Here is a 15,241-nt window from a genome sequence, read left to right as displayed (position 1 = left end):
GGATGTATTTGCATTTGTCTTAACTGTTTTCCACTTTTCAATAAGCTTCCTCACTATGTTGATAGGTTCTGAACATTGATGTAGAAAATCCCTGGAGTTCCTCCCTACTTCAGGTGACAGAAAGAATTTATTCTTTATGATCTTTGCTAATTACTTTATGTCTTGGCATTGTGTTAACACACACCAACTGCTTTAAAGACTTAAACTTAAAGCCATGTTTCTGATCTCCTTTGCTGCTCAGTAGTAATATTGATAAACACCAGTAAATTTAGTCCATCAGTGAAAGAGCAAAACAAAAATGTGAGTGATGGGACAGCTTTGCCTCCAGAGGCAGAGCAAGGATGTAGAGTTGGCCATGGCTTCAAGGTGCACTGACATTTTAAAGTGTCACACTTTATCATGAGATCGGCACCCCCTCAGAGTGGATGCAACATATTTCAATGTAATGTGAAGCAGGGGCTGTCAATTTACACCGTGTTGCCCTCAGCAAGATGAAGCACCAGGAAATGATGCCAGGACACCCATTTATGCACCATTCTTGTAGGTGTAGCAAACCAGAAAATGAAATTTAGAATTCACCAGAAAATGATCCTATCTTTCGAACTTCACGGAGCGTGACCACATATGCATGATAAATCCTGAAGGAGTAGTTCTTTGCTGTTTAAAGGCTAAAACATGATTGAAGCCAGATATTTACATACATTTATTTGCATGGTAAAAACACGTAAATATTTAACTATAGCTGTAAATTATTTTTTACAAATACACTCCAGCGATGTCCGGTGAGGCACTGATTTAATCACAATCATTTTGATAAATCTAGACCCTCTGCCTGTTATTGTGACATGAGAAAATGTTGCGTATGCGGACAACGCTGGAGGGCAAAAAGACTTCTTTTACATGTCATGCATAACTGCTCTGCCGCCGTAGAATAATTCCCTTAACTCAATCAAACTTGGACATGTAGATTTTACATGACAAGTGCCATGTCAGTACCTGCGTCTTGCTTGTTGTTCCTTGGTGTATTGCCTATTGCCTTAATTAATATGTTTAATGGTGCAGATAGTGATGGCCAAATGAAGCCTCATGAAACAATGAAACTTCCCAGCCCACTGTTTTGCCCAAAGGTTCATTACTCGGTGGTTCATTCATTTTTCACTGGCGGTATCTGCTGTTGAAACTGTGGTAGTCTTGTCACTCAGATAGACATCTCTGATCCCTTGCATTGTTACTCATCAAACCAGAATTTTACACTTCCAACAACTTTAAGCCTGTTTTCACTGTGCAAGACTGATATATCTTTGCAGAACAAAGAAATAGTAGAAATTTCAACAAGGTGAGAATTTTGGAGAAGGAGTTCATTCTTTTTATTTAAGAATCTTGTGAGCGATCATCCCGAAGTCTTTCCAGATGTCAGAGTTTTTCTTCTTGCTTGCTCCATTTAAATCAAGTTTATTTGTGAAGCACATTTCAGCAACAATGCAGTTTCAAAGGGTTTTACATAATAAAAAACACACAAATATAAAGTCATAAAATATACCACAATCAACTATTGAGAAAACTGGTAACAAACATTACATTTTGATGAGTGCCATCATCAAAATTGTTAATATACATGAACTATTGTATAAAAGGTTCCTTTATTTCAGCCACTGCTGAAGACAAATACTCCTCTGATGCCAAATCACATAGCAACACGACTCATCACACTTTTATTTTGAAAACTGACACGCAAAGTGAAGCAGTCCTGTGACCAATGCAATGCGAGGCATGTTTGGTGCCAGTCACGTAGTTTTCATAAAGACAACACAAGCATCAAAGCGAGGCTTCATCTGACACGCCCCCCCTTTTACTCGGATTCAGATGACCCATCACTAGTGCAGACAGTGGTGGTTTCTGACATGGGCACTATGGGCAACTGCCCAGGGCGTTATCTTTTTAGGGATGTCATGAGACCTTTGTGGATTGTGGCACAGAGATGGAAGCAAAGCAGAACAAAAAGCTTGACTTGATAATGATACTGATTAAATTAATTTCAACTCTAAGTATTTAATATTTACATGTTTTTATGGGAATATGAATCTTTCGGATCAATTTAAGATGCAGTTTTGATCATTTTATTGTGTCATGCAGTGCAGGGTGCCAGTCTTGTTCTTGACTCCCTCAGTCTTGGTCTCAACTTGATCTCAAACCCTAAAAGCCTTGGTATTGTCTCGGGTCTCGATACAATCTGGTCTTGGTCTTGACTTGGTCTTGGGTTAGGTGGTCTTCACGACAACATTACTAAATTTGAAGCCCTATATCTAGTCCTCCAATCTGTAGTTTACATTTCCCATTTGATGCACTTTACTTCACCATCATAATAATTCCAGTTGGACGGATTCCCAATGCCACTGATGTCAACACATCATTTAAATTATGGTGACAGAGATGTTCAATCTTAGAGTGATGTACACCGTGATGACTCCAGAGGAAGAGGAAAGTGAGAAACAGTTAGGCTAGCCATTATGAACAACAATATTGCAAATGCATATTTTCTGAAAATTCACAAAGTGGTTGTCATAAAGCACCACAATTTTTCTTGGGATATAATTTCATTAATATAATTAATGATTTGAAGAAGCTTGTACTGTTTATTAATTTTGTTTTAGCATATATTAAGCAAATAGAAAAGTTTTGTCTTTGGCCACTAATAACTGAATACATGCAGTGATTGTATTTTCTCGTTTGTGGATGGTGAGTCTGGGGCCTCAGCTGCAGCTTACATCTGTATTAAATCATGGTCATAACTGACGTTACAGAGAAAATGCTCCCCTTGGGTCTTATTATTGGTTAAACAAGTAATTCCTTTTCTCATAACCTAGCTCGAGGTGATCTCTACAGCAATATGAAACGTCATTTAAGACTCATATTTGCCTGATTTGATTGCCTGATGGAAATCAGTTGTGTAATGCATCCCCCATTATGAACTAAGTTTTTTTTGTTAATACCACAGAAGAGGCCCTCTGAGAGCTGCCCCCCTTTGAAAAAGATTTATCATGATTATTATTGTGGATTATGTTCATAATAGTTCAAAATGGTTATTCTAATAACTACAGGGCGATCCGTCGGGTTACAGGAGAAAAAATGATTATTCTTCATCAGAGTAAGAGTGTGTTTCATACTTGTATGCATGGATTCACCACACAAACACCTGCTCCATGACCTCTACTTCAAAAGATTTATGATACTCTGATAACATAATAGCGCCTGGCAGAGATTTTGTTTTTAGCCATTAAAACCATTAGAAATAGACCCTGACACTGCAGCTTCAACTACTCTCTCTGATTATCATATAGATGAGAGGCCTGGGAGTAACACAGACATCTTAGCGCTGGTGATAAATGCGTCTTGATTGGTTATTAATTAGCCATCCAATTAAACTTTCATCTCCATATTCAAATCAGATTATGAAGAGCCATGGAGAAATTTAGCTCATAATTTTGAGAGACGATAAGATGAAAGTTAATGTGAAGTATCCTGTCAAATACTCAGATTTATGGCGTCACTGAATCATTTTCAAGAGCTACTATTTTATAACTGGACATAAAAATGTCCGTAGATGTTAATCTCTTCCTAAAACACGTCCTACAAAATCCAAAAATGACATCTTGTCACAGTCCCATCTAGTTATTTGACAAGTTACAAATATTTCTAAGTTTTGAATTTTGCCTTCTTGTTTCACTTTTTAAAGTACATAATTTGAGCTTATTCTAATAAGCTCCATGATGTAAAATGCATAATTCTGAGATAAATAATTGTCTCTTTCTCCTTACTGTGACAAAGAGTAATCACTCACCTTCAAAATTTTCAATAGCCGCAGACACAATCATTTTCATTTCCACTTGAATGGAGACAAATGATGCCTCTTCTGCCTGAGAGGATTTCTGTCTGTGGGTTCTTCCTTGAAATACTAACTCCCAGGATATGAGTAATTTTCAGCTGTCAAGGTTTTATTTCAACTTGAGTCCACTTTGATGACAGCTTCGTACTCTGCTGAGGCATCTGATGGATGTTCCTCCATGTGGAAAGACTGGTGTACTCTCAGACATGCTGGAGAAGGAGGTCCATCAGCGACGAGAACTTGAAACCGACCCAGTTTTGCCTGTCACTAATGTGATTCTTACTGTAGCCTGCCAACAGCTAAGTTGAGCTGTGAAAGATTCCGACTCAACATTTTAGTGTCTGAAGGCGGAGTGACTCATAACTGAGAAATATAACTTAAGGTGTCTCATGGTAGTAGTTTTCTGTTAACGAGTACTGTTTTCTTTCTGTCTAACTGCAGGATTTAAAGAGGAAAAACCCAAAAGTGATGCACATTTTTCACTCAGTAAATATTTATGATGGAAGGCTATCATAAATATTTATAAATTTCATGTAAATTCTCCTCATTTACCAAAGTATCCAGTTTTAGTTTCCCAAGTCTCTTGAAAATTCCTACTGTGGTTTAACCTAGTAAATGGTACAAAGCCTTGCAAAAGTATTTTTCTATGTGGTTTTCCACATTTTGTCACATTATTCCCATAAAACAGAAATTTTATGTGATAGACCAACACCAAGTTGTACATAATTCTGAAGAATCAAACATTATTTATTGTTCTTCCCATTTCTACACCTGAGTGTGAGCTTCACCTATAGATGTATAGCCTGAGCTACATATTTTGGGACCAATCAAACTCTAATGCAGAAAAAGCTCATCTATTGCTTCAATACATCTGCAAATCTTTTGGATCACATCTCTCCAGTTTTTTACGTCTTGAAACAGTCGGGATGAATGAAAATCATCCTCAAACATCTTAAGTTCTTAACTTCTGAAGGAAACTGGTTATATGAGAGCTAATTTAATATCGACCACACAAAGGAGGTCTTGCAATGAAATGCATGATGCACATTTCAGATTATTTGCAAAGTGCAAGTCACTGTATATGCTTTTATAAAATACATATATTTTGGAGAAAATATTAAGTAAGTGGCATTAATTAAGAATCTGTCTTGTAAAATACTAAAGAAATAACGTTTACAATTTTGTTATGCATGCTTGACATGCATAACATGTAAATAACATTCATTATGTAAAAATGAAATGTCCATTCATTTTTACATACTGGTCCCCATAAAGATAGAGAATCTAATAACATATGCATATCACCACCCACACAAGAGCAATGGACTGAATCTGTCTCCAGCTCCAGGGCTTCATGTCCATCAGTGTCTCCATCAGAGTTTGTCATCCATGTTCATGAGCTCATAGCGTCCAGTGTAAACTAACATCAACTAGGCCATCAACTTTTCACTCCAATCTTTTCAAACATGCACACATAGACACTCAAACACCTCAGGTCAGTGACTCAAGTTTTCTTTCTACAACTTTTTATTTCATCATATCTTGTAAAGCTGATGGTTCCTCTTTTAGACCGCAGGATACTAAATCAATGCTAATCATGCATTTTGCCTACAGAAAAAAATATTTGACATACATTACTCATTTTGATATGATGTCAGTGCCTAAAGGGGTTCTTTGAAAGAAAATAATATTCAAATTTATTTATTTGAGATATATGTCTTTATTTTTGTAATATATTATATTTCTTGCTTTATACATTTCAGTTAACTCTTAACACTTAATGTCTTGGCATAAGAAAATAATGATTTTAAATACCAAACATGTTATTTTTAGCAAAAAATGTGCTTACAGGTGAATTGTGAATATGGACTGAGTCTTTGAGAAAAACAAGGATAATTTTGCAGTTTACTTCAGTCATTTTATGCACATATAAGCCTGATCGTTTTTTTTTTTTTTTTTTTTTTTTACCATTTTCTTATACCTAGATATAATTTAGTGATAAAATAAAAACTAACAGAATTATCTTATTATGGAAAAGTAATGGAATTGTTTCACATTTTGGTGAATTTGGTTATTGGTATTTTTTAAATAATGTCTGCCCTAATTTGTGTTTGCTTTACATTGGTGGTAACCTTATTTATTTTCTTTTACCTTCATCATCATCATTTTTTCTTCAGAAATAAACTCAAGTAACTTTTTCAAAGTTGATTTAATAAAACTGTAAACCTGTTGACACAACCATTTTGATTCTGTGTTTTTACCTGCTATTGACACTAATTATTTTCTTTTTTTCAAGGATGGTACAGAGGATTCTCAACAAGGAAGCCGAACGTCAAGGTAAGACAGACTCTCCTTTTGCTAAAAAACTTTATTTTATTAAGAAAACATTGGATTTTTTTGTCCTTATCTATGAACGTTTGTTTTTTGTTCTCTGTATTTGTTGTGAGAAGGTTGACGAACTTGTCTGAGTACTTTTAAGTTTATGAAAAACCTTAATACATGATGACGCCTCTGTATCTCTGTGTTCCTTTGCAGACCTTGATCCTCTTGGCAGAAAATGAAAACAATACATTTTTTAAAGTTTGCTCAAGGAAGAGTGGTTTAATTTGTTTTTCACAAATGTTATTGAATATAAAATTATAAAATTGTTTTATAATATAAAATTATTTTACTCAAACAACTTTTGAAAATGAAGCAAAAATCACTGCAAGATTAGTCTTTCATAAAAATGTGACATTACCTGTTACAAGCTAGGAAACTGGCTTTAACTAGCAGGTACACTTTAACTTTACAGGTAAACTCATAAAGTAGATGACCTCTGTTATAGAAATAACTCAAAGGGGTCAGATATCAGCACAGTGAGCTTGGCATCTTGCTTTGACAATGCAGGAACATCATTGGGGTAGCAATGCAGGAATCCCTTCAAAAACAGCTGTATATAGAGGTTAATTAAAGACTTAAAACTGCTTTAATATATAACAAACTCTGGTTCGCCATTTAGTAAAACAAGAATTACAAATATGACACCTTACCTATTGAAAGTCTTAGTTCAGCTGTAACAGCATGGGCTGCATGCCCTGCAGTTAATTACAGCAAGGGCAATGGTAGTCCATTAAGCAAGGATCATAGGTGAAAAAATCTTTAAGCTTATATTTTTTCATGCTAATCAAACATCAGAAATTCCGAACATTGCAGTAGAGGAAACTATTCAGCACTGATGGATCATTGTACCATTACATTTCTTCCAAGAGCATCTGAAGCCTTGAAATACTAGACAAAAATAAACATTTGTAAAGTATTTTTGTCTAAATTAAGGTGGAAAAATACAAAATATCACACAAATACAATACATATGATAAATCAAATCAGTCATTGAACTAAGTCATCATCTGTAATCGGGGAAAAATACTCTTGCTTATAAAATCCTCCAAGTAGAGAAAGAGGAGGGGGAGGAAGAAAAACACAAAAAAGTTCTGAACCCGTTCTGAACGTCATTTGCAGCTTCACTGAGTGAACATTTTTTGTGACTGTAGTTTGTTATGGAAACGTGTCATATTTCCATAAGGTGTGTCTGAACCGCCGCATGCAGAACAGATGAGGGTAATGCACAGTCCCAGTTCTGTTTCTCATGATGCAGCATTTCTGACCTCTGGCCTTCTGAAACTCGTAAGATCAGCCTCTATTAGACTGGAGATTTCACAGACTAGCGATGTCCTTGCACTGACTTAGAAAATGATTGGGAAGGCTGCTACAATGTTAGCAAGAATTTAAAAGGAGCAGAATACGAAGCTCTCGGTTTGTTTTTAATGCACAGGTTTATTTCATGCTCCAGAAACAACATCAGGAGAAATGCGGCTGTGAGAGAGAAACATACACACTGGCTAAGAAACAAATCAAATTTTATTTCTATAGCACATTTCAGCAGCAAGGCATTTCGAAGTGCTTCACATCACAACGAACACAAAAACACAAAGTCATGCAACATAGAATTAACAATCAAAAAAATGACAGTATGTCAAGTTCCATCATTTAATTTATAATTGATTATGTTTCAAATACAATTCTAAACAGGTGGGTTTTTAGTCGAGATTTAAAGGAAGTCAGTATTTCAGCTGTTTCACAGTTTTCTGGAAGTTTGTTCCAAATTTGTGGTGCAAAGATACTGATTCTGGTTGAAGCTTGCAGGTCTTATTCTTGCAGGTCTTCTGTTGTGATGAGCTTCAATGTGACATGATCCCAATTTGGATACATTTATTTTAGCAAAACATCCTTTATAGGTATGTTTTGTGAATTACAATGCTTCCTTACATGCAAAAATATGCATGCTACATTATGCATTCTTATGCTTTCATCCTATTGTTGTACGGTTTTGATTGTGTGCCTTAACGCGATTGAGTTTGTCTGTTTTGTTACCCCTTTTCCTCAGCATAAAGGCATCAGTCTAATCCTGTTAGTTCCATCTTAATCACCTGGTTTCTTTACAATGGCTGTGCTAGTTAAAACGAATCGCTGTGTCTCCCTGAAGAAATGCCTTCTTTTTCTGAGTCATCCCTAATCCTCTGCACTGCAGAGAACTTTCCATGTTGAGTTTCATCAGTGTTTGGATTAGCCTCAGCATTGAGGCCATAGAAAGGGCAGCCTGCTTTAAAATTTATATATATATATATATATATATATATATATATATATATATATATATATAATATATATATATATATATATATATATATATATACTGTTAAAAAATAAAGGGAACACTCAACACATCCTAGATCTGAATGAATGAAATAAATATGAACATAATTTCCACCTGTTGTCTATTCCATTTGCGAAACAGCAAGTGATATTGATTGTCAATCAGTGTTGCTTTCTTTGTGGACAGTTTGATTTCACAGAAATTTGATTTACTTGGAGTTATATTGTGTTGTTTGAGTGTTCCCTTTAGTTTCTGGACACTCTTGTTCCACCCGACCCTGGGTTAACTGGGGCTTACAAAGCTCTATGTGTTTCCAATTAGTTTTGTTTCAGCTAAAACTTAGGACTGGTGGTTTGGATGTAATATCAAAGTTATTTGTCATCCAAAAGTGCCATGCTATCCCAGATTTTATTCTGATGCTCCATGAAGCTGTAGAGGAAAGCTACACCATTCTCACTTGAAACAATGAGCAGAGTTGGAAAAAGCAGAAGAGCTCACAATGGAAGAGAATGAAGGGATGCGTTACGGTTAGTGAAGATTGCCTCCTCTGGGACAAGAGAGGGACAAATCAGGAAGGCAAAAGTAAGGGTGTGAAGCACATCTGTGGTTGCTTTCAGTTTGATTTAGAGGTGAATGTAGTACAATGAAATGCAGATTATCTCAAACATATCGACAGGTGTGATGGCAATGAAACAACAGAGGGCAATTACTGTGCTGAACCATTAAGGAGGGGAGCAGATCTGTTTAATCAAATAAAAGGTGATAATAACGATTGTAGGAAAAACTGAGTGAAGACAGCAAATAATATGTTTTTACAGTGAGTAAAATTTTGCAGACTGAAGAGATTTAATAATGTTGACATGTGGCCACAAATATAAGGTAACAGTTATTTTTATTTTCAGTCTCGATATGAACATGTCGTGTTCAGTATGAAAAAAGCTCTTTCTGCATATTTTTAAAAGCATCCTTGCCTGCTTCCTGGGAACACTGCAGGATGAACATCTCTGCTCATTCAAAAATATATGATAAAATTAAATTAGAATCTCTGATTTCATATTGCAAGACAGCTTGCAGCTCATGGGTCTTAGCAGCAATGGAACTTTACTGTACAGTAATGTAATCATTACAGTATTTAAATGTTTTTGAAATGGTGTAATAATGAAAAATGCAATGATGTTTTAAAAACTATGAAGTTTGTTCAAGCAATAGCAGCATCAATAACAATCAACATACAAAGACTGAACAGTCTGTTTCCTTCCTAAAGCGCCTCATAAATAACGTCATGCCTCCGTTTACACTGATGGTAGGTGGAATATTCAAATGTAAAATTTCTATACGATTTAATATCTGACTGACAGCAAAAACAAAAGTAATAATTTTTCTGTCAATTGAATATGAAATCAGCTATTAAGTGTTTTAAAATGTGTTACTCTTTGTCTCTAAATTTGTGTTTCTTTTCTTTCTTTTTGTAAGACATTTATTATATGATATGTGGCATATTTCAGGCTCAAGATAATGCTGGGCCTCTAAAAGGCACTTAAAACAGGTCAACACAAGGCGACAATAACGTATTTGCGGCTAAGAGTCCACAGGGAGACAGGCTTATTTGTGGGAGGATGACATTTTCACTGCAGCCTGATTTGTCATTTATTTTCTAAGTTTCTCTTTTACTTCTGCTATTCTTCTCTCTCTCGCTCTCTCTCTCTCTCTCTCTCTCTCTCTCTCTCTCTCTCTATATATATATATATATATGTATATATATTATATTAATATATATATATATATATATATATATATATATATATATATATATATATATATATATATATATATATATATATATATATACATATATATATATATATATAATTATATATATATATATATATATATATATATATATATATATATATATATATATAATATATATATATATATATTATATATATATATATATATATATATATATATGTATATATATATATATATATATATATATATATATATATATATATATATATTATATATATATATTATATATATATATATATATATATATACTTTATTGTGGTTCTTTTTTACCCTCTCTTGTATTTTTCTCTTTTCATTTTCTGCCTGTATCAGGTTGACCTTTTCTGACTGGCTTGGTGTTTTGACACCATCAGCTAAATTAAGAATAGCACAACACGACCTCTCATGCACACATACATACATGACATCTTGTTCTTGTCTCTGCCTAGTTAGCTGTGACAGTAGGTGGTAGTTTACAGGTCACTGCATTCAGAACGCCTTCAGCTCCCAACAGTTTTTAGTTAAAAGTCTTGAAGACACACATTCATTCTCCTATTTGTGTGTTTAGGATAAGTTTAGTTTTGCTGTTACAGTTTTCAAAGAAAAGCTGAACATGTTTGTGTCATCAACAGAGTTGGGCACTTGTGTTTTTATTGTATGAATAAAAAGTCAAAAGACAGGTAGAATTAATTTTACACAAAACATTAAACAAGCAAAAAATTACATTGTTTATAAGAGAAGAGATGTTGCTGAAATATTCAGTGTTGTAATGCTTGATGACAATGTGTGGCTGTCCCTCCAAACTGCTTAAAAAGAAACTCTCTCATGTTTATGGTATAAAACAATGTGTCTTTCAGAGTGAAACGTGAAATCTGAAGCCTTCCCCAATAAGATGTCAGTTTTCCCCCTGCAGTCACAATCATCCTTTATGAAAGTGGTACTCAGTCATACGCTTTTATAATACAAAATTTCTAATTAGTTAAATTACAGTGCACCCTTTTTAAAAGAAGGTTATCAGACAGCATCATACTTGAAACTATTTGACTAACACACTGTTTAATGTAACATTATCTTTTTCTGGGTTTAACCCATGAACGGAGGTGATTACATTATTGGTTTAGATATAGTTTTTCATGAAAAAACAAAAACAAAAAAACAAAAACAAAAACAAAACAACAGCCCAGAATTATAAGGGAATGGTTTCTATTCCAGTGCCACTAATATGGGATGCTGGGGGTTTCCTCTCAGACTGACTTCATTTGAGCAAATCAGAGAACAACCTCCCAATACCTGGTTTGAGTTTTTTATCTGTTTAACGTGTATGCTAATTTCAGATTTTTTTAAAAAATATTTTGAATAGGTGTAGCATCTTGAAATAAGGATATTTTTATTAAAATGGCATTTCCAGAAACTTGATATGATACTGTCTGAATCTGCTATAGACACATTGTAATCTGGGTCACTTTTATCACTCCTCGTCTAGCTTTTTCTGTCCATATCATCATGGATTTTCTCAAAATTTTACAGAAAACTGTCTAAAACATTTATGAAAAACTTTTAATAAATTTAAGGGACCATAAAAAGCCCTGCAGCTCTACTTCAAACACTTTAAAAAATGCATGAATCTATTTTTTTGCTTAATTTTGCCATGTTCGACTTTTGGGTTGTAACAAAAGACAGTGGAAAATTGTTCTTTGCTTTATTTTTAAGTTTTGAAATAAGTTAGTTGAACATTTTTTGTTTAAAGGAAATTGTAAACCAGTGCAGTGAAATATTACTGAATTTGTGTATTACTTTGCTTACAAGCGCACACATTTACATAAAACAAACATCATAAACAAAAACTGCCCTTTTATGTGAGAGATCAAGATTTAGGAAAATCATGTTTACAGAAAGCACTGCTGGTATTTTAAAAAAAACTAAACACACTGTCTGTAAGTTTGAAGCTTCTATTTTAACTTTTAGAGTCTCTTGTGAATAATTTACCAGTGCTACTCTAAGATGTTCCACGTTGTATAGTCGTGATATACATGGCAGGTTGTCTTTTCTCTGGATGTTTTAAGCTTGTTCTGTCAGCACAACTTGAAGCACTGCCAGAAATCTAGTGTAAAAAACTCTGCTAAATAGCACAGTTTTTATTTTATTACTTTCAAATAAAAGCCACTTGAGCCAACAAGTTGCAGGAAATATATTTCCTGCAACTCTGTTCTATTATTATAAGATAAAACAACATCTTAGGCTTGATTAAAATGTGCTGGTTACTATATGTAAATGGGACGGTTATGTTGAATATGACTGTATGCAGCTCTTCAAAAAAGCTGATTGTAATTTAGCTCTAACTTCTTCAACTGATGCAGTGTTTTTCTGTTTCACAGGGAGTTTTTCCTGCCAGCTACATTCACTTGAAGAAAGCCATTGTTACCAACAGGGGGTGAGTTCAGAAATGTGGGAGACTGGAACTCGTCTTGAGGTTGTTGCATTTGTGTTCTCTTTGTGTTCTTTTGACTGATTTTGATAAATATTTGTTCTTTTTCTAAGTGTGGGGCAAATCAACTACCACTGTGAAGCTTGTTAATTTTTTTCAGAAGAAATCTATTATGAATATTTTTATTTGCTATTCAGAACCAAATGTGCTTTGTAAAAAAAGAAGAAAAAAAAAAGTACTAGGCAACTTAATACAGATCCCGGGAAGCTCACTGGCTAATGACTGTAGATTTAGAGAATTTTATTCCAGAATACATAATGGGATCTTTAACAGTAAGACTGAAATTACTGAAACATCTGTGATGAATCGACTGAAAGTAGATTATCATATCTAAAATAATCCTAAATCTGAATTTAGTCCTCTTTCCGAGGAATTTTGTGAAGTAACTGAAAACATCTCAAGATTTTCAGAGTCAAAGGTCATCGGAGAACGCCTTAGTTTAGTCAACAAACAGACATTGTCAAAGTTATAGATGGAGGAATCAGTTTTACCCCAAATCCCTCATTATAAAGCTGCTTTTTAACTGAAACAAAAAATGTTTATGAAGTTTATAAACTGCTGAATTTGTTTTGCGATTTTTGAGCCTGACGTCGGTATCATCTTGTAACTGTAAACTAACCCATCTGGTTGGTCATTTTGTTCTCTGTTTGTCTCCTCAACGTCTTATTACTCTTAAAAATAATTTTAAATTAAATTATCTTTAGAATGTATTTCAGTTTTGAACATTTTATTAATATAAAAAAATAAATGACTGTGACTCACAAGTAGTTTAATCAGAAACTTGATCTAAATAAGGAAGATAGAAAGCATAGATCTTGTCAATAAAAAATTTTTAAATTAAACTGACTATAATAATTAGACTGCTGAAAATCAGAAGCTGGCTTTCAAACCTATTGCTTAATAAAAATCTAGCCCTTAAATGTCTTGTTTGAAACCCCCTCACTGAACATTTTTACCACAATACCACTGATAAAGGTTGGCCTAATTATTCAGTCTGTTAATGAAATGTGGATGTTACTCTGTCTTCGGTCCTTTTTCTCTCCACATGATTCAGCCTTACACCATGGTAAGGTCAGAGCACAGAAGGAAACGACCTCATTAAATTTCTTGTTAGCGTCAAATACTTTTGTTTTAGTTGTTTTAGTCAGACACCCCCTGTTTCCTTTTCCATAGTGGTTAATCTTAGCAAACAAAGTACAAAACACTTTTGCACCAAACTGAATAATAACGTCTTTAACTCACAGCAGCACTGATGTGATTATGCAAAAAAATGCGGAACTAACTCACTTCTGTCTACAGTGTACATGTTGTTCTGTGAGACATTTAAAATGTTATTCAGTATTTTTTTTTCTTAGGATGAGTTGCTTAAAGACCCTTTTCCTGAATAGAACAAAAAACTTTTTTAATGGTAAACGTGGCATGTTTGAATACATTTGCATAATGACTGCAAAACTTGTTTAAGAGAAAAAAAAAATATTAGCCAGTAGTATAATCAATGCCAATTTACATGAGATCGTTTTTTTTTTTTTTTACATAATTAAAGACATTTATAGCAAATTAAGTGGAAATAATGAATCCTTTGCTTCCTCTTTCAAGCTAACCTCCAGAGTAAATAAGTGCTGAAGAATACTGAGAGTTACAAAGTACTTTCTAAATTTTAGAAGCTGGGAATGTATCCCATCCACCAAATATGAGCATTTGTACTGAAAAGTACTTCATAATTGGCTGTCCCTGTGGTGTTTCTTTTGTTTTTTTTTTTTTTATTTACACTGAGTAATCTTGATTTGGTCTCTATAGTTCCATTATATGAAAATGATTTCCTCACGGTCGTCTCTGAGGACTTTCATGTCCTCTGAATTCACCTCGAGGAGGAAAACTGATCAGACAACAGCCACATTCAATCTGATGCTGCTTTCACACTTTATCTGGGAGAAGGTAACATTCAGTGATGGCAGTGAGGGGAATAATGAGAAATAATAAAAAAGACCTTCCAGCGTATGAAAATGAAGACAACTGAGGTGTATGAGAAATGGATATTCAACAACCACTTAAATTGTTCTACGTTATAATCACTTTAGAGGCAGGTTTCATTATGAGGATCTTTTTACAGAGGTTGTAAGATTGTTTTAAAAAAGCATAATGTCTCTTAAGTAGTGCAATATACCTCCAATGTGAACATCAGTAATGCCATAGATCCCTTGAAAATATAAATTGATTACTGATTACTCCTGGAAATCAGAAATCAGTCTGAGGCAGCAGACAACAGCCATAAAACATAAAAATGATACCCAAGGTGAGCCAACCGTGTTAAAGTGCAGCATCCGACCAACTTTTTCAACGCTCCCCACTGTTTGGGTGGAGGGAGACCTCCTGTGTTTCAGTCACA

General features: G+C 34.2%; 1 protein-coding gene across 4 annotated transcripts in view; it reads left to right on the top strand.

The window, feature by feature from the left end:
* LOC129372756 (dedicator of cytokinesis protein 3-like) overlaps positions 1 to 15,241 on the top strand; it is a 139,587-nt gene that overhangs the window by 58,337 nt on the left and 66,009 nt on the right. For all 4 annotated transcript variants that reach the window (XM_055050244.1, XM_055050243.1, XM_055050241.1 and 1 more), the window contains exons 3-4: positions 6,180 to 6,220; positions 12,746 to 12,801. In XM_055050244.1, the coding sequence (XP_054906219.1) occupies positions 6,180 to 6,220; positions 12,746 to 12,801 (97 nt within the window). The remainder of the gene's footprint in view (positions 1 to 6,179; positions 6,221 to 12,745; positions 12,802 to 15,241) is intronic.

This window comes from Poeciliopsis prolifica, unplaced genomic scaffold (assembly GCF_027474105.1).
Source record: "Poeciliopsis prolifica strain line A6 unplaced genomic scaffold, Auburn_PproV2 SCAFFOLD030, whole genome shotgun sequence".
NCBI classification, from domain to species: domain Eukaryota; kingdom Metazoa; phylum Chordata; class Actinopteri; order Cyprinodontiformes; family Poeciliidae; genus Poeciliopsis; species Poeciliopsis prolifica.
Note: the sequence above shows the minus strand (reverse complement) of the source record. Positions and strands in the feature narration are given on the sequence as shown.